This window comes from Leuresthes tenuis, unplaced genomic scaffold (assembly GCF_036924035.1).
Source record: "Leuresthes tenuis unplaced genomic scaffold, fLeuTen1.0.hap1 SCAF_16, whole genome shotgun sequence".
Classification (NCBI taxonomy): Eukaryota; Metazoa; Chordata; class Actinopteri; order Atheriniformes; family Atherinopsidae; genus Leuresthes; species Leuresthes tenuis.
In genome coordinates, this window is record NW_027325370.1 from 5,982,539 (window position 1) to 6,007,202 (window position 24,664).

The window sequence follows — 24,664 nt, forward strand, 5'->3', positions numbered from 1 at the left end:
ATATATATATAACCCTCACCCCACCTTGAGCATAAAAAATATGTTTTGTCTAACTTTTGTAGCCATTTATTAAACTAATTTTCCTGATGTTGCTTTAGATTCTGATCTAGATAAAGCAATGAGATGCCAGTGATATTACTGTCAAACCAAGGCAGAACTATTCTAAGAATTGAAACAACTGATTATAAAAAAGTGAGTGTCTTTTTGTTTCCCACAATTATGTAGGTGGTATTTTAGCATCAAAGTGGCAGGTAAGACACAGACATTTTATAGATTTTTAATTACACTAAACATGCCTTGAACAAAGCTAATCACACTGATTTATTCCCAGCTGTCGTCACATCGTCACAGTAAACAAAAAGTGACAATCATATATTTCACACATCTAGAAAAAGAAATCCATACTAGAAATGTAGAAAATTAATATCTATTCTCTCCATTACTGTGCGCTAAATCACCTGTTCAAGGGGTTGCCAATTTTATTATTAGAGGTATTTTTGAGCCAAATTACCTTTTTCTATACTGGTTTGTGCTTACACAAGAAGGCAGTAGGAATCATCCTGTCTACGTTGAAACAGAAATGTTTTCATCCATAAGGACAGTGACGGGCTCAGTCCCATTACTGCCTGGAACATCATAAATAATTCTTTGTTACCAGGCTCAGAACTCACCTTGCTCCACAAATACCTCCTTTACATTCAATTAATAATGAGATGCAAAAGACCTTCATCCATCAGCACCGTCACAGAGATAGACAGTTGTATTTGACGAGGAAGAATACAGTTGCCCCTGGAATATGCACTGTCATGGATCAAAATATCCATTGCATGCAAGATTCATGAATTTGGAAAACAAGGACAAAGTAAGACAGGCTCCCGGAGGTGACCAGTAGGTGGCAGTGGTGTGTCCCAACATGAGCGCCTCTGCTTGGACCGCGATTTGTGAAACCAGCACAAGGGAGGTGAATGATGACAGGGCCTTCTTCCTATACTGGCAATACATATTTGAATGAAACACCTGCTCTCCAATGTTATAAAATGTAGACTGAGCTTACACCAGCATTTCTGTCTTTTTTTAAAAAGAAAGGTTAATGCACTTGGCAGATGCTTTTATCCAAATTGACTTACACTCACCACCCGCTACCCGATTACACTCACATCCCAGGTAGGCAGCTAGCATAAGGGGGCTTGCTTAAGGACCCGTACTGGAGGTAGTACCTTTCATGCACGTGGTCAAGATTCAAACCCCAGTTACCCACATGAAAGGTGGCAATCTTACCACTACACTGTCCAGTGCACCGGAAAGGTTGAAGTAGAGAGAAAATGGGGGGGGGAGCATGGTTATGGGGGGATTTAAATATTATGAAAAAACTGGTGCCTAAGAGTATATGTGTATGTTGGAGGAGCCTACCAACTCGAAAACTTTGACACATGGCAACCCTGTTGCATTTTTGGGGCCAAAAATGATTATTTCATAAGTCATAAGTCTTTCAGTGAGCTGCTCAGATGTGCAGCTGACTCAGACGTCACAGCTGGAGCTCAGATTAGATTATACCGCATCCCCATCTTAATCTCCACCCACAGCCAGAAATTATGCAGAACTGTTGTGCCTCAGAGGTGGGAACTTGGAACTCTTGAGTTGGAACTTAAGTGTAAGTGTTTAAAGTAGTAAAAGAAACATGGTTGCTTTGAGGTTTGTTTTCAACTTCACAAAAAAAGAGCTTAAAATGCTCTACCAGCGCTTTGTTCATTGAAAATTAAATCAAGAATAACAGATTAAAGTTTTTTTATTTGCTTGGTAAGCTACTTTTTTGGGGAAGTGATATATAATGTGGACATTAAGGTTGACAAAGCTTACCTGAGCTCCTAACAAGGAAATTCAAATTCTGCTGGAGTTTATTCCAAGTTTCCATTTCTTGTCCAACACAGCATTAATAGGCTAGAACCACAGAGTGAGCTTCACACACAATCAGTTGTAAAAAGAGTAAAGAGCAGCATGCATTGTCACATCGACCCCCAGCCTTAGAGGAGACAGGGGCCCATTGGATAGACTATTCATACTTGCAAAACACTTTTTGCTGGACTGATTTACAAACTCTGGCCAATTCAAAGTCAGACTTGCTTTGAGACTGTGCCTAAAAGAGGGATCAATAAAGGAAATATGTTTGAGAAGTAATTCAGTTATGTCATTTTATTTTTGAAATTAGTTGAAAATGTGCATTTTGTAACTGGGTCAAACAATCACTGTTTGAACTGTGTGGACAACTTTAGTACTATGTGTGTCAGTATGACATAGACATTTTGTGAGGACCTCAGAAGTGTAGATTTTTGATAATAAAAGTTATTGAATTATCCATGAAATAAATCTTTCATGACAAATTTTCACTTTTTCAAGTTTTTTTAACTGAGAAAAACTGCATTTAGTCTCTACTTTACTGTGTCTCTTCTCTCTTCTCTCATACAAAAGCCGGCATTCTCTGATGGTGTAGTGTTCTGATCACAGACATTTTTTTGTCCCAGTGGGTGACACAAGTCCAACAACTATTTGTCTGTGTGTAGATTTCTGGTAAACTTCAGTGTTGAGACTTCCATCCACCTCAATGTGCAGCTTAGAAAAAGCGGGTTGTTTCTCCAGCATCCTCCCTCAAAACTTTCGACATTGCTATCCATCGCTATGATGTGTTCAGTGAAAGTTTCTACATCTTGAGTTTGGATTTTAACCCAGATGTCGTCCATATATCTGAACCAGTGGCTTTGTTGTTCCTTTGTAGAAGCTCAGTGCTTTGTTTTCTACTTCCTCCATGTAAAGGCTGACCACAATGGGTGCCATGGCACAGCCTTTCTTCTGTATGTAAAAACAGTCAATGCATTTAAAATAGGTGATGGAGAGGCAGAGGTCCAGCAGGACATTGATCTGGTTGGGGGTGAAGTTGGTCCTGTTATAAAAAAGAGTCATCTTCCTGAGAGTCTTCACAGCCTGATATCAGTATATGTGAAAATATAAGTGAAGTGACATCAAATGCAACAATGGTTTCACCTAGGGATAGTGTCAGATGTTGATTTTTCAGCACAAAGTCTGTGTATATGATGTTAAGCATGTCCTACCAGCGGTACTAAGATGGAGGTGAGGTGTTTGGCAATGTTTTAGGTGACCAAGTTGATGCTGCTGCTGATGGGTCTGAATGGGACTCCCTTCTTGTGTATCCTAGGATGTTCAAGAGTGCACAGTGTAGCCTCCCCAGGGTGGAGTTTGTAGTAAAATGGTCAGTCAATAATTTTGTCCTCTTCCAGTTTTTGTAAGTAGACTGTCTTATTATAGCTCTTCAGAGCCCAGTATGTGGTGTTGTCAGTCAAGAATGTCATTTTTCTGTGGTAATCTGCTGTGTTTAGAACCACAGTTCAACTTCCCTTATCTGTTGGCAAAATCTTGATGTTTAGATCTCTGCTGAGGGATGTTGCTGCTTTCCTTGCTTGTGTCGTAAGGAAGTTTTAGCATTAAAGAGGGTTGCTGTTTCCTTCAGTCGTTTTGGTTAAGCCTCTGAAACGGTGGTACTCTTCACAGCAGATATACTGGCCATGATTAGGTCCACTAACAGCATTGGTGTGTGTTTGCATTCTATTCAACGTACTCAACAAGTATAGTTTGGAAAAAAACACTTTTTGCAAGCAGCTCAAGCTCAGCAGACAGAGAGGGAGGAAAAACAGGCCTACCCCTTACTTGCATGTACTGTCTTGTGACACTTGGTCAATACTGAAAGAAAGAAAACTGCTTGTTCAGCAAAAGTAAAGAAAAGAAAAGAAAAGACTGAAATGAAAATGAAGAGCCAAAGATATCCTATGAAGGGCAGAAGCAGAAGAAGAAAGTAAAATTAGTGCTTCAGGCTCTCTTAGAGGAAACCAAGGATGCATTTGTCACCAAATCTATATAATGAAATGCTTATTAGTGAATATAATTGTGTTTAAAAGCAATTACACACCAGCCATTTCCATTGCTTAAAGATAAAAATCAGAACATTGGTCCATTTATGAAATAGAAATGAGTTGATGGAAAATTTGAAGTCCCAAAATGGCTGATGTATCTATGGTACTAGTGGCCATCTTGGGTGTATAACAACTACCTCTTTGCCTGGAATCATACTGAGCAGAAAAAAACTGCTCCCCACCCCCATGCTGAGTGGCAACTAGTGAACAAGAACCTTAATTAACCAAGTAATTAGGTCATATATCAAAACAATGAAGTGCCTGTGTGAAAAGGGATGCAAATGCTCATAGTGAGAATTTAAAAAAAAAAAAAAGGGGGATGAAGAATGGATGAAGCTGAACAAGAAAATAATAGAAAAGGCGATATGGTGCATAAATAGTCATTTTAGAGGACAAAGGTGTAAGGCAGACACGGAGGGAATGAAAGGGACATATACTTACTTTTAAAAGGATCAAATATAAATGAGAGAAATAATGTGTGAGAGAAAGGCCTGCAAGTTGAAGCCATTTACAACATAATATGATAGAGGAGGAAAAAGAGCAAGATTTCTAATGTCATACAATCTTCTCTAGAAGAGTCTGCTGTGTCAGAAATGATTGAGTATAGCCATGGTGGCAATATGGCACATCTTTCCACACTTTGGGTTTGTGAAAAAATAGCAAAATGTACTTCTCAGCTCACCTCACAGTGTGCATAAATTATCAAATAATCTATGTACTGACCTGAATTTGTAATGATGGTCCATCCCTTATCCTGTTTTTCATGTCATTAAAACACAAGAAAGGAAGAGTCCAGTGCACATTTAGTAACTTTTATGATTAACCGACAGAGGAAACAACAATTTTTTTGATACACACATTTTCTTAAAGAAAAGAGCTGAGAGAAAGACAGGGTGGGTCATGGAGGTGTGGGAATATTTATAATAACAAGAAAGAAAGAAAACACAATGTACAAACTGTGTGGACTTTCTGACTTTTGTGTTAATTCACTTTTTCATCCTCAAACAAAAACGTCTTTGAAATGCTGACTGATTGCAGCTGACTGATTGCCTGAAAAAAAAAAGAAAAAAAAATATTTGATCTTAAGTGGAGGAATAACAGCCAGACAGACTGGGGAACTAGTTTATTTGCACTGTTTTCTGCTTTTGCGGCATTACATTCAAAACATGTTCACAACTGATTTGCCCAGAGGGTCCCATTTCATTTTACATTCCTCAGCCACTTCAATTAAAGAAAAAAACACCTTGCTGTTACAAGTCCTCTCTTTAGTTCAATTATCCTTTATTTTCTCTCTTCCCCTCCTAAAGTTGCTTCTTTTTCTGATATGCAATCTCCTTTTTATCTTATTTTTTCTGGTGTCTCATTGGCACTGGCTCAGTGCACCTTATTAAAATGTATATTTTCAGATTATTCTTCAAAGGCAAACTGTTTACCTAGAGAACCAAAGCCATGCCCCATGCAACAGGAAATTACAGTGTGAATGAGCATAACCAGATAGTCTGCATCTGTGCTGCTTCATCTGTATTGTTTATGAAACAATGTGTTACACAAATGCAAAATAAACTCATTCAGTACAACATACATTCAGTTATTACCTTACAGTTTGTCAATGTTTCCTCAAATTCTGTATCTATTCTGTGTACCTCTACAGAACCCAGTCTGTACACAAATTTAAAAGAAAAAAAACTCTCTGATCCACCCTTAGACTGTTTATTTGTTTAAGCCCCACGGTCTACGCTGTCTTGTTGATAACCAACTCATTTGCAATGATAACGTGCCCAAGAGGCTAAAACGAGGCCATTCACTGCGGCTGTGCTGATAGAGGATGAGGAATTCTGAGGCTGTGATTGGCTAGACTGTGATGTTCAATTAATAGTCAACTCACCAAGTCCTGACGCACATCAAAGTGCCCCACTGGGCCAAATCAGTGATTGACAGAGCAGGATAATCCCTAGCATGAAGCGCTGAGTTAGAGAATATTATCTTTATTAAACTGTATCTCTAACTTTTTAGAATGGTGGACACACCAAACAAATAATATCAAAAGAAAAGAGTGAAAAACTAAAAGTGTTTGAGAATTTAGAAGGCCGGGGGATAGAGTATTGTCTTCAGCCCTTCAGGTGAAGTCCCAGTCAACTGTGTAACAAACATATAAACGGCAATTCATGAATAGGTCAAACTCACCCCATCTACCATCCTTAGCGTCATTCTGATCTCTTGTGCTCCCAGAATGAAAAGCGGCTTAGACAGTGGGAGCCCGCCACAGTTTGGCTGCAACAACGGAGTTGGTGCGGAGTACCCTGTGGGCCTGTGCTTTCTGGCTGGCAGCTTTACATATAAAACAGGCAGGCCTATCTGTCTCTGCACAGGCTGCGGCCACAGAGTCTGAATTCCCAGCTTTGAGCACTCTGAGGCTCCTCAGTCTTGAGTTCTGCACAAAAAGAGATTAACAGCAAACTCTAAATGTAACTCGTCTGTTCATTCCTCAGACAAGGAGGAAAAGTGTGAATAACTGCAAACTTTGTATAAATTAAGTCAAAGGTTTTACTGGCAGCACAGCAAATAATCTGCATTGAGCCTTAAGAATCTATATGTTGATTACTTGTTCAATAAATTATGACACTGATTCATATTAATATGGTGTCTTAGTTATTATTGTGAACCACCTCTGTAGCAAATGAAAAACATTTCACTGATGTGAATCAAACTGTATCAGAACTGCTTAGTTAGAAGTTAGAGTATATGCAAAAAATAAGCTCTGACTCAGGTACACACTGACATCTAGAGTATGTTATAGGAAGCACTTCATGTGAGACAGAAATACAGTCATGGAAATTTTGACAAGCAAACTTTTGATAATCATTGAGAATCTGTCACTTATAACAATAATGCATTATTCTTAAAGAGAAAAGTACTTAAGCCCTTGGTGTCAGAAGTTCTATCTCCGTCCTCTGTGGAAAAAATTCATTACAGTCAACTTGTTTAAATTTTTCAAAATTCTTCCATGCAAACTTCCTTCAACAGCAATACATTTGAAGCAATACATTGAATTTCCTCAGTGGGTTTGTTTGAGTCCTTAAGATAATTATCCTGTTAAAAAGGCTGAATTCTGGTTCTAATTAGGTTTTTGGACAGAGTACTTCCCATTGACTTCAAGCTCTCTTTAATATGATGTACAGTTCAGAGTTGCCAGCAAGATGTCATCTGTGAAGCAATCCCAAATCAGCCCCTTGCGACAATAGAATTAGAAAGCATTAGAAAGCACATCTGAGATACTTTTCAAGCCTTCAAAGGGTAGACAAACTTTTGACAACAACCTTCAAAATATTTTTTTATAGAATATGCAAGCTGTTGCTTTTCTGTTAATTTCCCTACAAAAGTACTTACAGACTTACTACATAAAGATATACTACATATTTAATGCTAATATATAATGTGCTAAAAGCTCAATCTGCGGTTGGAAATGTTAATTGCGACATGCAATGAGGAATGAAAATACTTAGCCCAAATATCATCACACCTACTTGTGTTAATACCACACGACTCAAAGGTGTCCTACATCTGAAGTATCTTATAACAACAGCCTTCAGCTGTCCTCTGGTACTCATTTCTAAATACATTGCTATTCTGACATCTAGTGGATATATTGACAAACGCCACACAATTATTCACAATTCTCCTTATTTAGTACCGTGTGTCACTTGACATGTTTCTTAGCTTCAGTACATGTGTGTAACCTTAAAAGCCAAATGATCTCTAGCACACAAAACGATTATTCCAGAGACTGGCTCAAGCTTTCTAAGGAGAGAGTGCATGGCACTTTTGCAGAAACTGGATCAGCTATATCTGAAGAAGACTCAGGTTGACCAAAACTGAGCACATAATGGGAGGCCCAGTTCATTCTTGTTCACTTTTAAACATAAAGCAGCTTCATCACAGATGTAGTATTTGCTTAATAAAAAACACAAATGCTGCTTCTGAACAACTTATCATTGTGGTAAACTAGGTCAAATACTTGGGGCGGACTGACTGTAACTATAAAACAGTAATTTGTCATTGATGGATCTAAATGTCATATTTATGACAGTTAATGAAAAAGTTCATATAAGGACCAGGAAAGAGAAAGATGCTACAGTTTATCAGACCCACACTGAAACATAGTAATGGGAAAAGCCTGGCTGGGTTTTCACTAGTCTAGAATTGTACAACTGCACTGAAATGACTACACCGTGAACAAAGCAAAGTATAATTTACTCTTCAACAGTATGCTGTGCCCTCTAGTTTGCTCTTTTTTTAGAGAGAGCAATGTTGTGTCGTGGTAAGGTTTCCGGCTCAAAAACATCCATGTTAGGTTAATAAGTTATTCTAAACTGACCATAAGTGTGGATTTGAGTGGTTATGGCTAGGTGTCTGTCCCTGTTTTAGCCTTGTGATGGACTGGCTATCTGTCCAGGGTTTACCCTACTTCCTACGCCCTATGATTTCTGAAACATGCTTCAGCCCCACAGAAACACTGACCTGGATGGAAGTGGGTATCGAAAACGTACATATGTATCATCACACTGCAACTGAATGAGTTCTGACTGTAACTAACCTATTTCCACAAACATCCAAAAAGAACACTGATGAGGGTAATTAAAGACCAAGAAAGCAAAGCATTCCTGACTAAGCTGAGATAACATGAGATATGAACTTGACCTCAAACTTTCTTGGGTCCATTCCAACTGATGTTAATGTTGTCTTGAATGAAAGGTACTCTACAAGTGTACATAATGACATTTTGAAATTTTGAGTGCATTTTTCTGAGGATAACCTTTTTATTAGAATCATGAATATCATCTCTTTTAATAGTTGATGCTTTTGAACACTGTAGTAATAATGACAGCAGTCAAGAGCTTTTGTAGTCTGTTTGATCATAGGCTCAGATTCAGTCAAGTTATTTAAACACATTACAGGGGATCAACCACCAGATGTCCCCATTTTACAATTTAAAAGCTGTAAAAAAAAAAAAAAAAGAAAGAAAAAACAATCTCTTTGTAATAATTTGTTTTTTTTCCAGTGTTATCAAAGGGACACTGGTGGGCATGATACTCAGACATTATTAATAACTCTATTTAGGGGCAGAGCAAAGCTCGGAAAAAGAAAATTAATGAATAAAATCAAATAAAAGTTCTGCCATGATGTAACATTACATAAGCATTATTAGCAAAGTGCAATAAGGTGCTAACAACAAAAAAATCACCCCTATTATATCACTGGATTACTAATACTCATGCGTACAAACCCACAAATAATTACTTAGATTATGGACTGACCTGGTGATTATTTACTGTACTGAATAATTGTTTGGTTTGTAAAAAAATCAGTTCTCAAAATGAAAACATCACAATAACTATCACAATCAATAACAACCACAACTCACTAATGTATAAAAATGACTGAATGGGAAGGCAGTAAATTCCCATATTTACAACATTTGTTCATGATTGAAACAATTATAAAAAACAATTTTAAAGACAGTTTTGGTTGACAAGTTCATAATCAAAGCTGCCAGACAAACAATTCTAAATGGCAAGTAAGCAAGCTTATACTGCCTGCTGGATAACTTTTACGTTACCTGTGGCCATGTTGTTTGAGAGGAAGCTGGAGCTTGTAGCATCCCGCAACTATACACTCCTGTCCCTTGTGATTACAGTAGGACATATAAAACTTTACCTCAACTCCAACATCACAGAAAAATAAGAGGAACAGGGGCTGGAAGGATTTGTAACTAAAAATCGTACTTTTTCATCATGATTTTAATTATTACAGGCTCATGGGAAATGTTGCTACTTGCTGTACCATTTGTTGCCACAAGATGCCAGTATAAAGTATGTCTGTGAATGACCTAGCTGCAGTATTAATTCAATACTATCATTATCCGAAAGGTAATGCTGAAAACATCGAAACTGGTGGATGATAGTATCTGAGGATAACATGTTTTCACGTCAGCCTAAAATGCACAGGCAAAATTGTCAGTTTAAGTCTTGCCCAGGAATCTGCATTAAAAGTATCACCAGCAGGCAAGAGATGACACAGGTTGTCTGATTTGAGATTACACTTTCTTGCAAACAGTTACTAAGAGCATGTTGAGATTGTACAGTTGTTGTCAAGTAAACTGTCTTAACCAGTCAGAGGTACTAACATTTTCGGTCAGAGAGAGGTGAGAGAAAAGAACAGATGGCACCCAGGAGGGGGAAAGAGATAGCAACAGTGCCCAGAACACTGGATTGGAAAACTGTAACAATGAACATGATCAAAATATTTGGATTGCATTATGTAATAAACCTTGGTGGCAGACACAAATGCATTGTAATGATGGCTGCTTTCTACATAAGGGAGTTGCTGTTTCTGTGCATGCTGTTGTCATTGTCACAGCTTCCTGGCATTCACTGGAATGGAGTCATCACCAATTCCAATTATGCTTTATTTACTGTAACAGGTCAAAATGCTATGGTTTGATTGCTCTGGCATGGAAAACCTAGATGAATGTGTAATTCTAGTGTAGCCTAATACTTAACATATGAAGACAGCAGACCTTTTCCTCAGAATACCATTTATTGTTCAATCTACATCAGTAGATCATTGGACAAACTGCCTCCAATCATTTCATAGTTTGTAGGATACATTTATGACCAAAGAACACATTTCACACTGCTACAGACTGACAGAACTGCCATATCGAATGTTAAGATATCTATTTACTGTCATGCTGAGTGTTTTTTTGTTGTTTTTTTTATCAGAAGCAATGACTTACTGATGCTGTTGCTGCTGCTAGTGTGGCTTCTGAAATAATAATGGCAACTAAGTCCCTGTGATTGGACTGCATTCCATAGTATTGTCCATCTATGGTAAGAATTTGCACTGTAATTTACAGTTAGATGAAACTGACTTTACATTGTCTGGCCCAGCTTAAAACAAATAGACAATGTAACATGTCAACCCTTTGTATAAAAAATTATAAGCATTGATACGTTAACCAATCCTCGTAGCACAGTTGCACCTATGTTTATTAGTTAGAAGATAGTAAACAGCTATGATCGTATAGAGATCTTAATGTATCTACAGCTTTGTATATCCTTTGGGTTATGAGGATTAGCATAGTCAACCTGTACCTAATAGTATTTGATGATTACACCAAATATAAAAAAAAGACCTCAGCAGAGTGACACTTCTGTACATGAATGCATTTTCTTGTTCTGTACAATGGTTAGGTTTCATTTTCACATTGTCTCATTTTGTGTATCACCATATGTTATGGCAACTTCTTAATAGCTTCACTTTGGCAGTCAGTTCTAGTTTTGTCGATGGAGGACCAACGGCCTCCCTTGTTCTGACAAATGACTCAAATGAGTCATTGCATCCCAAAACTCTCATTTCTGCCATGCCCTCAAACAGGCTATCGTGTGCAGCATAGTTCATTGTATAGTCTTTTAAAGTCTGTTGTTAGTGCATTTGCAACTAACGAATCTTGTGCTAATTTATAGGACCCCCCCCCCCCATTTCTCTGGCTGGTCTGTAAAAGGTCATTTCACAGTTCAGTTCCAAGCAGGAGTCTTGTTCAGAGGGTGGGCGAGAGAAGCCAGAGGGTTTGAAGGGCCAGTAGCGTTGATCCATTCACTCCAGCCAGATGCTAGACCAGTGGTTCCCAACATTTCCCCTTGCATGCTCTCAAAGGCTTCTGCAGCTCCTTTCACTTTGTGCCATATCTGATTATTTTAAGCTGAAACTCCAGCAAGACCCCTCCTGATCCTTATAATTAGGAAACACTGTGCTAGACCAGCCTTTTGGGGCATGCAGCTAATAAGGCTATCTCAGTTATAAAACTGGCTGTTTGAATTTTACAGATCTTGCAGCAGTATTAGACAAAGTATACTGTAATGAAAGCTTTAAACACAATGTTCATAATGGATGCTTGTTAAATGACACTTGAGAGCCATGTAATACACACATTTAAGCTGGAGCATCTGAGTTAGCTGTATTAGCTACAGTTGCAAGCTTCTTGTTTTAATGGCTGGCTGGGGTAAAGACCTATATGTGCCGTTACCCTTCAGGGCCCCAGGGGTGCCACTGACCTTTGACATAAGGGCAATGAGCCATCTCTGGGAGAGGTTTGGACATCCAAGGGAGATGCAGGTCATAAAGGAAAGAAGAAAAAGTATCCAGCCACGGTCTGCATATACTTAAAGTAGTTAAGACTTAGGTTTTCACATGAACAGGCAAAGTTGTCATTTTGTTGAACAAAGATTCAGTGGAAGATACTTTTTCACTCTTGCAGTCACTTGTTCTCCCTTTAGGCTTGCTTCTCAGGTTTCTCTTCCCCCCTCTGTTCTCCATCATCCTCCAGTTCCTCCTTCACAGACTGTTTTTGTCTGGTAACTCTGCCTCTGGACTACGGGGGAAGTACACAGTGGCTTTGTGTTCCTCATAGCGGTCAATATGCTTAAGGTGTACCACCATGTGCAGGGCATAGGCTAAGACGAGGAGCAGGATTAAAGATGTCACCAAGCCCATCAGGATGGCTGGAGTCAAGAAAGTAGCACAGTCACTGGCTGACGCAAACTTGTCAGACTGCACATTGAAGGCCTGGATCTAGAGGTGCAAAGAGCAAGCAGAAGATGAGATTAGGCCAAAGTAAAGAGGGCAACTTGCTGTTACTAGGCTTACCAAGCATAGAAACACTGGACAGATGGACAGGTTGAGACGCTCTAGTAGATAGCTAAACAGATACTGCATAGACAGACTGACAGGCTGCCAAACAGAAGGCAGACAGACTGACTGACTGACTGGTTGACAGCCAAACAGCCCCAACACAATACAAAATAGCTGGCATACGTACAGCGGCATGCATACATGTAGGAAAATAGGGAAATAGATCTATGGAGTAACAGTGATCATGCAGATATTAGGGAAGTTAAACAACAAAGGCTGTGCCCCTTGTGCAATAGTGTACCTGGAACTCAGTGAAAGTGATGTGCCAGTTTGCAGATGTGTCAGTGTGGGAGCTGGGCACTAGCAGGGTGTCATATTTGTGAAGACTGCTGACGTGTTGGCAATGGTAGGATGAAGTAGCAGGAGCGTAGACCTTGCTGGCGTTGAACGTAGCCTCCTGGGTCCAGTTGTAGTGGATGTGAACGCTGTCTAGTGTGAACCAGTTTTGACCTGCTGCCTCATAAAAGGTGTTGGACATTTGAAGCCTGTTAGATGAGACTGCAGTTAGTCACACGTATGCACTTGCAAGCTTTCTACAGTGGGCTTTGATGTGATAAATGAAGGTTCTTGGGTTAGATATCCCCTCTTTTTAATAATTTTGTAAGTGAAAATTTAAGCATGTGCATTTTACCTGATTACTAGACCTCGCAAGTCCTCTACATCACCAAACCTTAGTGAAAGCCTGTGGTGGAGCAAAACCAAACATTTTAAAACATGTCACTCAGAAGATATAGGAAATATATAAGATTTCTAAAAATAAAGCTAAGCATTTTTTATATAATTCTATTTCTGTATTCTTGTCTGGGCTGTAACTATACTGTTGATGAGTGTGCTGTCTTGCACATAGATGTGTACACCCTGTATTGGAATACACAAGCAACAATTTGTTTTTCATGACTTACGTAGCTTTCTCCTTTGTGCAGATGGACCCTTTAGTGTCCACAGGTGAGCTGGGGTTGAAGACCCTCTCAGTCAGATCAATAAACGTATGGTTTCTGTAGCGGATTGCCAGGCGCTTTGCCTTAAACAGAATGCAAGTCTTCCCATTGTAAGACACACTGAGTGGGCCATAAGGCCCCATCAGAGACTGAAGAAGCTTCCTTTTACTGAGAGACATCCCAGGATGATGCCATTTAAAAGGCTGCAAATACATAAAAAAAAAAGGGAATTTAGTTCACAGGCAAGCAAAGTATGAGTCAGTTTTTGTATTCTTTGACTGACCTGTAGAGGGCATATAATTATTTATTATTTAAAAAAAAACATTTATGGTCTAATGGATTTTAATGACCTTGAATACTTGTCAATATGCCACATCTCGTATTGAGAAAGAAGTGGAGTACTGTATGTTAATAGTGTTTGCAAGTGTATTTAGCTGATGTGAGCCAATATGACCATTACATGATGAATTTCATACAACATAAGAGGAGGGTAAAACTGAGTATCCAGCATCACAAAGACCAACAAAAGCGACGCCTTTGTTCATGCGCATATGCCTGATGACTCAAGATTTTCTAAATGTATCACCACAAAGTTAAATTAAGTGATAGAAATACAGCTGAATTATTCAGATCATCATCAAATTCCAGACGAGGGCAGCACCAGGCTAAGACTTCTGATATGTGTTACTGTTAAAAATTGTTAGGACAGTATGGCTTCTGATATAAACAAATACAAAAGTATATAGTATCGAGCTCAAATGTATCACTGAGGGCTGCATTCCACCTTTGCACCTGTGCATGCTGGTTGCAGATACAAAAGCAGAATTGCTTCCAAGTCGAGAGTGACCCTCATTAAAACACATTTGCTTATCCCAAAATTTAAAGTCAAAATGTCTGCTGTGAAAAATGTCTATACATCACTGTTGGTTACAGCCACTGTGATATACATGCATATACATGCACGGCTTCCAAACCTACAAGCTAGACTGCCTCCCTTTAATTCATGCTGTGATATTTCATTTGAAAGGACATTTTTAAAATCACCTTTCTTTTAAGCTTGTCATCATGATCATAAAATGCTGTTACACAGCACTGGTATGATGTGCAGCCACACAGAGACTACCCCCTGGAGCTTTTTAATCTCTTTACTTAAAGGCTTCATCTCACTGGAGTGTATTCATTTTGAATACTTGTTAAGGTGTAGCCACAGTGACCATGGGAGGATTCCTGTTTTTTTTCAGTTTAATGAAAAGTATTTGAATAATACTTAAGCAAGTGGGTCGTGGTGACTGAGATGACGAATTCACTGTACAGTAGTGTGGAAAATGATGATTTGAGGTGTCACTCAATCTATATCAAACATGCATTAGTTGGTAAAGCACACTGTTGAGTTTCACTGAATCTTCAGTGACAGTGGTCCTGTATGTGGGTGGCAAAGATCTTTTACCTCTGGTGAATATGAGACCAACATTATTCCTGCATCCAAGGTCACACAGTGCGGCTGAGTGAGCATGCTCTGTTTTGTTTGTGTGCATCCCAGTGTGTTTCACTGTGTGTGTATTTATATGTGAGGGCTAAGATAGAGGCTGATGGCTGAGGCAGTGAGGAAAGAACAGAGAGACTGTACCTGCAGTATTCTCCTGAGTGGGTTTTCATCCTCAGGCTTTAGAAAAACCTCTTCACTTTCTAAGCCATACTCTCCATCTTTACCTGAAACACATAACATAGTCATGACGGATTCTGTCATTATTTATATGAAGCTGCTTACAATGCTGCATTGCAGACTGCAACATAATCACACAAGTTCAGATGATTTCAGAGATGCTACACACATACTGCATGCACGTACACATGAAGAGCAAAGAGCTCATTGCACCTCATTGCTCAGGCTCATATCTATTTCCAGTGGTTTTGCGTCATTGTACTGACTCATCAGCAGTTTATTTCACAGTTACGGTGCTAGTCAGTGTTTACAAACACTGTTAGTCTTGTTCCAGAAACATCTTTTGTCTCCATATATTTGAAGAATCTTTTTTTTTATGTCTTTGTTTCAAAGAGTGAAGCCACAGTTAAGCTTCAAAATCTTATTAAATTACAATACAGCAAAGATCTCTCCAGCTTTATGAATTAAATGCATTTGTCAGGTCTATCTAACACATCAGTGTCAAAATTACCAAGGCAGGTTTGATTGAATCAGGGCTTGTGTCACCCCAGATTTGTTACTTACGTGATGTCACTCTTGTTACTTGCTGGGGGTTCTCTTTGCTGTGGAAAAAAAAGAAATGAACAGATAAATGAAAGATTCTCCTGAATCTTTTAAATGTTAAATGGTATAATTTTCCAGAATAATGGAACACAAAGTAAACAAGATTCATAATTTCTGTGCTGGGAAATTATCTGTCCACAACTACAGAAAACACACAAAAAACTGATTATGTATTAAAAGGAAATGTTAAGAAGGTTAATAAGGTTTGGTGAACTTGTATTTGCACAGGGCACGCTCTGGGTACACCCTGAACATGTCACCAGTCCATCACAGGACCGACACAGAGACAAAGAAGACTAACAACCGTGCACGCTCACACTCACTCGTACAGTCAATTTAGAATAACTAGTTAACCAAACATGCTTGTTTTGGACTGTGAGAGGAAGCCAGAGTATCTGAAGAGAGCCCACATATGCAGAGAAATGCCTCAAACAGGAATCAAAACCAGAATCATTTTTGCTGTGAGGTGACAGTACTCATCAATCCTTGTTCCACATTTGCATAAATATGACTTCAAGGCAAACCTTTCCTCCTGTACGCACCACAAAATTCACTGCTTGAAGTTTACAATTGAAAATCTAAAAATTCTGTTGCACTTTTGGAACAACTCTTGTGCACCGATAAAGTGTTCCAGAACTTTTTGGCCTCAGTGGACAAAAGTATGTTTGGAGAAGAAGAAAAAGTATTTTGTCAAGAACATCTCTCCAATTTTGCAACTGTCTTGCAACTTTTTCACACACAAAAAAAAGTTTAATTGTACATGGATTCGATTAAATACCAGAAAATAATGAAGGTAAACATGATAATATCTGTAAAAAAGATGAGGAAGTGGGCTTTCAAAGTAGGATAAAACAGGACTACCTCAACAGGTACAAACTGAAGGTATTGCATTGACCCTGATGTCCCAAACTCTTCAACTTACAAACTTTGTGGACTCAGAATAGCAGCGTATTTAATGGTTGCACAGAACTAACAGCCTGTTGCTGGTAAACTGAGCGGAAATCCCATATCATTGACCCTCATCAAACAAATGTGACACAGGACAAACCCTTTCCTTCTTCTTCACATGTTTTCCCAGCTGTCCCGCTCTCAGTCTAAGACTAAACCCCACATAACCTAGTCCTCTTGAGGCTAATCCTGATCCCTTTTTAACTATCTAATCACAAACATAATGTGCCAGTGGGCTTACTTGGCAGCACCACCATGGCCAGTTGTTCTTGTAGTTATGGTCCATCCAGTGGACTGACAAGGTGGCCCGTCCTGACCTGTTCTTTTTGATCATTCGGGCTGGCTCCCTAATCCCCACACAACAGCCAGTTATAATGAGCTTGTTAAAAGTGAACACTAATACCTGCGGGGCTGGGAAAGACAATTAGCGTTTGTTTGTCATGTCAGCAGGCATCAACTTAGTCTCTTTCTTGGCTTTGGTCATAAGTCATGTTTTGAATTTCTTCAACCCAACAAAAGCAATGGCTGCAAAGAGCTAAATTTGTCAATTCTATTACCTTTTGTTGAAAACTAAAACTTATTGAAAAGGCTTTTCAAAAGGATGGACTGAAGCCTAAATACTTGATAGTCAGTTGCTGTTATTACTGCTGTCAAGGACACCACATAATGCTTCTCTTAAATGAAGAACCCAGGCTCTGGTGGTAGAGCCCTTTTTACTGTAGTTAAACTTTCGTTGAAGAACAACAACAACCAGGGTTTTGTATTAAAATTAAATATGGCCACTAAACTGATCAAACTTTACCACAAATTAATACATTTGGAATTAGCAGGTTCTTCCTCTGTAGCCTTGAAAGTTTCAGAGTAAGTCGCCAGGAATATCAGTGCCTGCTGGCTGGAGCAGTTATCTACCCGTATGGTGCACTTTCCACCTGGGCAGTATTGTGTAGTTTGGTGCCAGATGGATTAGGATTAGCAGTAAGGCAAGGCCAGGCCATGTCTGAGTCCAAATACAGAGTGACAATGGCCCTGAACAAGGTGAAGAGATTAAGGCATGATGTAAAAACACTCAACAGTTTGGACAGTTCTAGAAAACCTCAGAAAACCTTTCCAGTAAACTTTCCAGTAAACAAAACTTGAATTAGAAATCGAATGGTTTTATACGTAAAAACAGAGATAAAACAAACTCATGCAATCCAACACACATGGCAAATAAATGCAGACTGCTCTTTCATTGCAGTTTCAGGTCCCCCATTACACCGCTGTGGATTAATCAGACGATCCTTTGCAGCAAATCAAAGTGATTAGAATTAAGCCTAAGTCCATTTGAACAGATAATGATGGCTGCATGATGACGTCTGTAGAATACGAATGAGTTAGTGATCAGCGGGAAGGTACTATACTGTCGTTCCCTCCATGCAAACTCTTCAGCCGACATCCTGGAGTACATCTGCCAACTTCAACGTCAGCATCATGATTGGCTAATCCAAGACTCCCTGTGATATGTGTCTGCCTGTCTGCATGTGTGTTAACATACGCTAGTCTGCATGTGCACAAATTTGTTTGAGCTTGCTATGAAATGTCAGCGTGTGCCATAAAAGTTTCATATAGAAAAAAAATGAACAATAATGAAGAAAAAGTGTTTGAAAAAAAGTAGGTTCACCCTTAGAGCTTCGATAAGAATTAAGATGATAAGTAACATCTGGGTGCTGCTTATCAAATGCACTTGATTATTTGACCATTAGCAATTGTGAGTACCTCTTTTCAAAAGTATCAGTTTTGTCAGTTGCAAAATAACCAAGAGCTACAGCTCAGACTCTACCAGACTCAGTTAGTGTGTTAAAAGCTAAAGCTCATGACCGTACAGTTAGAAAAAGACTGAACAAGTACGACTTCTTTGTTAGTGGCAAGGGAAAGACTCTTCCCTCCAAAAAGAACATAGCAATAAAGCTTAGGTTTGCAAAGTTGCATCTGAACAAACTGAACAACAGTTTTGGAACAATATCCTTTGGACACACTAAAGTGAAGACTTTTGGTCATAATGCTCAGTGCCTTGATGAAAACCAAACACAGCACATCAACACAAACACCTCATACCCTCTGTCAAGCATTGTGGTTGAGGTGTGATGATTTGGGCTCAGTTTGCAGCCACAGGACCTGGGCTCCTTGTAGTCATGGAATTGACCATGAACTCCTCTGTATACCAAAGCATTCTAGAGTCAGATGTGAGGCCATCTGTCTGACAGCTAAAGCGTGGCTGTAATTGGGTCATGCACCGGGGCAATGATCCCAAGCGCAGCGGCAAATCTGAAAGAAAATTAATGAAAAAAAAAGAATTGAGGTGTTGCTGTGAAACCCGTGAAAGTCCACATCTCGGCCTGATTTAAATAGGGTGGTAAGACTAAAAATGGCTGCACATAAATATATGCCTGAAAACATCAATGAACTCAAACATCAGCATAAAGAAGAGAGGATCACAATTTCTCCCACAATGATGTGAGAGTATCATCATAGAGCATCATACAGAAAATACTACTTCAAATTTACTTCAAGTTATTGCTGCTCAGGTGATTCCTGATGATGGTGGGAAAGAGAGTGAACTTACACATGACTGAATACAGTCAATGCAAATTCTTGTATTACCCCTCCTCCATGCCAAAAAAAAGTTACCACCCAGGCTTAATGCCCAAAACAATATGTCATCCGACAATCTGAATATATTGAATGGCCATTTTTTTTTCTTCTTTGAGAATCTTTGGGACGTGCTGGAGAAGACTTTGCACTGAAGCCACATCCTCTCATCTTCAAAACAAGCTCTTGGCCAAAAAATGAATGGAAGCCTGGGTGAAAATTAATGTTGTGAAATTGCATAAACTCATTAAAACAATCCCACAGCAAATGTGTGCCCAAATCAATGATAAAAGTTCTTCTTCAAAATTCTTTTTTACTTTATATTGCCCGTGTAATGTATTTCCCCAGGTGAATGCTGGGTAAGCATGGATATTAAAATGAGCTGCCAAGACCAGAACACCTTTGGCAGCTGGCAGTTGCAACTGAAACCTCAGTAACATGGTGAATACTATGCTCATTGATGTGTGTGACATTATTGATCTCATACCCCTTCTCCCCTTTCGGATTTTTATATCTAATATTAACATTCAACAGCTTCCATCAGTAACTAACAAACACACAATCTAAAGCTAATGTATACACACTTCCTCCTGTGCACCTGCCAGGCCTCAGCTGTCTGATAGCAAGCACAGGACTCTGCGAGAGTGTGAGTATGTGAGTGCTAACCAAAGCTCAGCCGTTTGTTCCTGTGCCAGTTTCGCGAGGTCAGCAACCCAAGGCTGCTGCAGCCCCATCATTGGTTCAGCCTGTCACACGGTGCTGGGGTGCTGAGCAGGCCCTTTACATAATCAAAGCCTATCCAGAGCCACTCCTTGGCTTGCCTCCGCGCTCTCCGTTTATTTGTATATTTATATATATATATATATACATATATATATATGTGTGTGTGTGTGTGTGTGCGTGTGCATGCGAATGTGCACAAATGTACCTACATGATGCATATGTCCACGTTACCAGTACAAGATTAACCTAAATACATAATAATGATGTTGTTATTAGTTGTTTTTAGATAAGTGCTGACTTTTAATTGTTAAAGACAGTGCAGGTCTTGGTATCTCAATCAATGCATTTTCACTGGACGTCCTTTTTTAAGACTACAGATGGATAGCTCATCCCTCATCTGCACCTCCGCTGTGCACAGTTGAGCAGAAAAAAAGGTGTGGTGGCTGCTCCCAAAACTTGTAAACAAGTCCTGTTTCCCTGTGTAACACAGAGTGCTGAGCAACTGTTCTTTGACACTGTAACCCAGGATTAAACCATCCCTAACCCTACATCTTACAGTACTAGGATAGTAATAAGTTAATAAGTTCAACATTTAACATTTTGGATGAAGATTTGGGGTCATTTGATTTTGGGTTCCCAGCTTGGGATGTCTCAGTGTGTTTCAGTTGTGTGTTTGACCAATCATGTTTTCTTTTACTCATGTTTCTCTGTTTTATGCCTAAATGAAATTCCAAACTAAATAATATTCAACCATGTACAGGATTCATTATTTCATCCATCCATCAATTCAATATGATTTGCTGGGGATTTTTAAAACATATTGTAATATGACTGATTATTAGGTAAATTAGTGTGTCCCTGATAGGACAGGAAACCTAATTTTAATCCCAGTCTTGCAGGTGGAGGCCTATAAATAGATTTAATAGTGCAGATTAAGCTTTAAGTGTTCACTAAGATGCCGGTCACAAACTTGCAGCCATTTCAGTATAGCTTTGATTGCAGTCTCAAATTTGACCTCAGGTTAAGCACTCAACTCGTGTAAATCTTCCTACTCCTCAGAAATCCAAGGGTTAAGGTTAAATCACCTGAGCTGGCATCTTAAATGCATTCTAGCACATGTTTATACTCATGATTATTCACTTTTACCTTGACAATTTCACTCTGAATGATTTCTGAATTTGTCTGTCTGGAAAATAAAGATTAAATTTGAAGTTAAATGCTTGATAAGTAATCCTAAGATTAGCTGTTTGTTTTATAACCTTTTCATAAATAAAGATCACTGATCAATCTTCTGAAGAAAATATGATACTCTGCCCTACCTTCTTTTGTGTCTAGTTGTAGTAATTTCAATGTGCAAATAATGTTAAAATAGCTATTGGTCTTTTCACCTTAAATCTTTCTTTAAATAGACATCAATGATCAATTTACAACAACAAATCCCATACCTTGACCTGTAATCTGAGTCTATGTTTGACAGAGTTAAACAGTTTTAAGCTGTATGAAAGTCGACTATGTAATGCGTAGGATGTAGCTGTTGCTACATAAACATTGATACCTTGACAAGAATTCTGTCATCTGATTTAAAATGAAAACAGATCAAAAGTGCATGCAAGAGTGAGTCCACTTGGTCTTTTGAAATCCAGAAATTCATATTATTATTTGTAGCTTGAGAGTGGCTTAATATTAATATGAAAAGATACATTTTTCCTCTGCTATTGTTCTGAGCCCCATTCAGTCATGAGGAGCTTTTCACCAGATACTCAACGTAAATAATGCAATCTAAGTGTGTTGCAGGCTCAAGAACTCACTGGATTATACCTGGCTGGCTTCAATTATTAGTTTTAATTTGACAAGTGATTGATAACTGTATGGAATTTAGTTCCATTAAGGGTCTTGTTATACAGTAGGAAATGAAAAAAAAGACAAACGCATCAACCTTTATTTTTTGTTGTTGTTCATTTTGCACAAGCAACTACAAGCTGCAACCATGAAATCTCCACTTGCAGTAGAGTTCCTCTCATGTTATGTCTTTGCTGTTGATGGATTCCGTCCAGTTGGGTGAAGAAGTAATTTCCAAAATTACAGCTTAGCCTCTAATCTGTATTCACATTTTAGCCTCATTCATTTTCAGAGGAAAAGTATTGTGCCTGGAATGAACTTATTTTAATCAAACTACTTTTATTTGTTTGCCTGTTTAGTTTAACCGATGCAGACTTGATGCAACATATGTATGCTAATACCTCTCCAGCTTGATAAAATGTGAGCCCTGCATCATAACTTTCAAGACACACAAATAATTATTATTACCATTTTTTCATACTGGTGAATATTAGTCAATGGTCTACAATAGGCTTTAACCTTTCTTGACAGAGATAAACTAAGGGATAAGTATAAAATCTTTAAATTGGTTACATAAGTTAAATTTACTTAAAGAATATTCATAAACATACCTCAAACATATTTTTCTGGATAGTTTTTATTGATATAATGACAAACGTAAAAAAAATAGCAACATTTTACTCATTACAATCTTCCAAAAAGTGTTTTGTGAAGTGTATTTTTGCTTTCTGAAATGTTGCGTTGGCCGTTTTGCTGTTACTAAATTTGGTTACTGGCTGTTTTCTTCCAGTTTCCGCCAACACTAAACCTATCAGCAGTAGAGGCTTCTGTCTCACTGCACTTTCTATATTTCCAGCGAATGTTCCTCCAAGGCTTCTGATATTGAAGGCATGAAAGGTTGCTATTATATAACAAAATATTTGAGTGAGTCAGAGCTGGAAACTGGAGCAGTGACTGGTGACCGGAACTGTTACGTTGCAGAGTTACGTACAAAGTTTGATCTGGGAGATAAGCTCAAAACCGCAGGATACATTAACGTGGCCCTTTCTCTGTCAGAGGGAGTGTGATCAAAAGGCGAAACAGGGATCTGTCTGGGTTTTAAAAAACCTTAACTGAGTTGAATTTATAGCTAACCCATAAGTATTTATGGTTACTGGTGACCAAAACTTGAGAACATGTGGACAGATCAGATTGTGCAATAAACGAAGGGATGACAGCAATACTATACTTCTAATGCTACTAATATTAGATACTAATACTTCTTATTCTTTCAAAGTGTATTAATCTTCAGTGTCAATTAAATTCCTGACAACAAATAATCAGCATTCAATCAGCAACTGCAGCATGTTATGGATTTGGAGCGTGTGCGCAGAGAGGATTCTGTGAGACATCAAGCATGGCATAGTTTCAAGAACCTTACATGGCTTTGGCACAATATTATAGGTCTTTGCTCTGATGTCTCTGTAAGCAGGCAGGAACATGGTGCTAAAGGCCCTGGCTGCCTGCTCGGTCCTGCCGCTGTAACACTGCTGTGAGCCCTGAATATTTTATCTAGATTTGACCTGCAACAATGCATGGGCTTCAAACGGACAATGCCAGCTGAAATTTCTTTCTAATGACTGCATCAGTAAACAGACACCAACAGACCATCCATGATGCATCTTCTCTATTCCTCCTTCCCCTATCCTTGTTTACCTTCCCTCCCTGCTGCTTCCCTTTCTTCTCTCCTCATTCCTTTCTTCCCTTTCTACACCCTTCCTAAAGGCCCACTGCCCCAGCCTTATTTGGCTCCCTCTTGCCAGACCAGCACTACTGTACGGAGACAACAGCCCCATCCATGATCGATGAGCAGCGACTGATGCGGTCCCCAATACTGAAACAAACAAAGCCTTGCAGCTCAGCCCTTTGTCACATCAACACTACCTACAATCCCATTCTCAGAAACACCCAAGGTGAACTGGAAAGCAGGAAAGTGTGGCAAAGGAGGGAAAAAAAGTCTCTATGGAGAGAACATCAGCATCCCCGCATGCATCTCCCTGTACCCCCCACCCCTTCCCCTCTCTCCCCTATACCCCCCTTCCCTGTTCATAGCTGTAGAGAGGATGGATTTACCTTCTATCCAGAATCTCAGGCACTTCATCATAGATAAGTCCTGGCTGAAATTCTTCCTCAGAGAGGGAGAGCCCAGGCCGGCTGAGAACAGACAGCAAGGCGAGGGAGCAGAGGAAGAATGCGTGTGCAGCCATTGAGACAATGAGAGGAGACTGCCGCTGGTTGAGCACCGCTTCATAATCTGCACTTCGAGCAGCGCCTGAGTCCCAGCTCCTCTGACTGGCAGCCACTATGGCCAATCAGCAGCGAGCATTGCCGATTAGTGTGCGTCACAGTTCTCTCACTGCGCCCTCCCTCCTCCTCTCCACTTCTCCCCTTCTCACCCTACTCCCTTCCCTGCCATACTCAGTCTGCTCACCCTCCCTCATCCACTCCTGTGCTGCTCTCCACACTCTCTTCTGTTTCATGCACACATAGCTGCAGGCAAGCCCTGAGCATGGACAGAAGCTTGTTCATTTACTAGAACATCTTATTATACC

The 24,664-nt window shown here is 39.3% G+C and overlaps 1 protein-coding gene across 1 annotated transcript; it reads right to left on the bottom strand.

Annotated features, from left to right (window-relative positions):
• Positions 1-11,068: 11,068 nt before the first annotated feature.
• atp6ap1lb (ATPase H+ transporting accessory protein 1 like b) lies at positions 11,069-24,592 on the bottom strand. The gene is made up of 8 exons (XM_072366473.1): positions 24,544-24,592; positions 24,186-24,414; positions 15,897-15,934; positions 15,297-15,379; positions 13,634-13,872; positions 13,363-13,413; positions 12,973-13,216; positions 11,069-12,611 (listed from the first exon to the last, which is right to left on the bottom strand). Exons 1-8 carry the CDS (start codon positions 24,590-24,592, stop codon positions 12,375-12,377), a joined length of 1,170 nt encoding a protein of 389 aa, XP_072222574.1. The 3' UTR covers positions 11,069-12,374.
• Between the last annotated feature and the right edge of the window lie 72 nt (positions 24,593-24,664).

Bases quoted from the DNA above. Each gene is read 5' to 3' on its own strand.
- atp6ap1lb (XM_072366473.1), bottom strand. From the start codon at position 24,592: ATGAAACAGAAGAGAGTGTGGAGAGCAGCACAGGAGTGGATGAGGGAG. The intron at 13,217-13,362 runs GTAAAATGCACA...CTCATCTAACAG, and splicing joins TTGCGAGGTCTAGTAATCAG to GCTTCAAATGTCCAACACCT. The intron at 12,612-12,972 runs GTACACTATTGC...TTGCACCTCTAG, and splicing joins TCACTTTCACTGAGTTCCAG to ATCCAGGCCTTCAATGTGCA.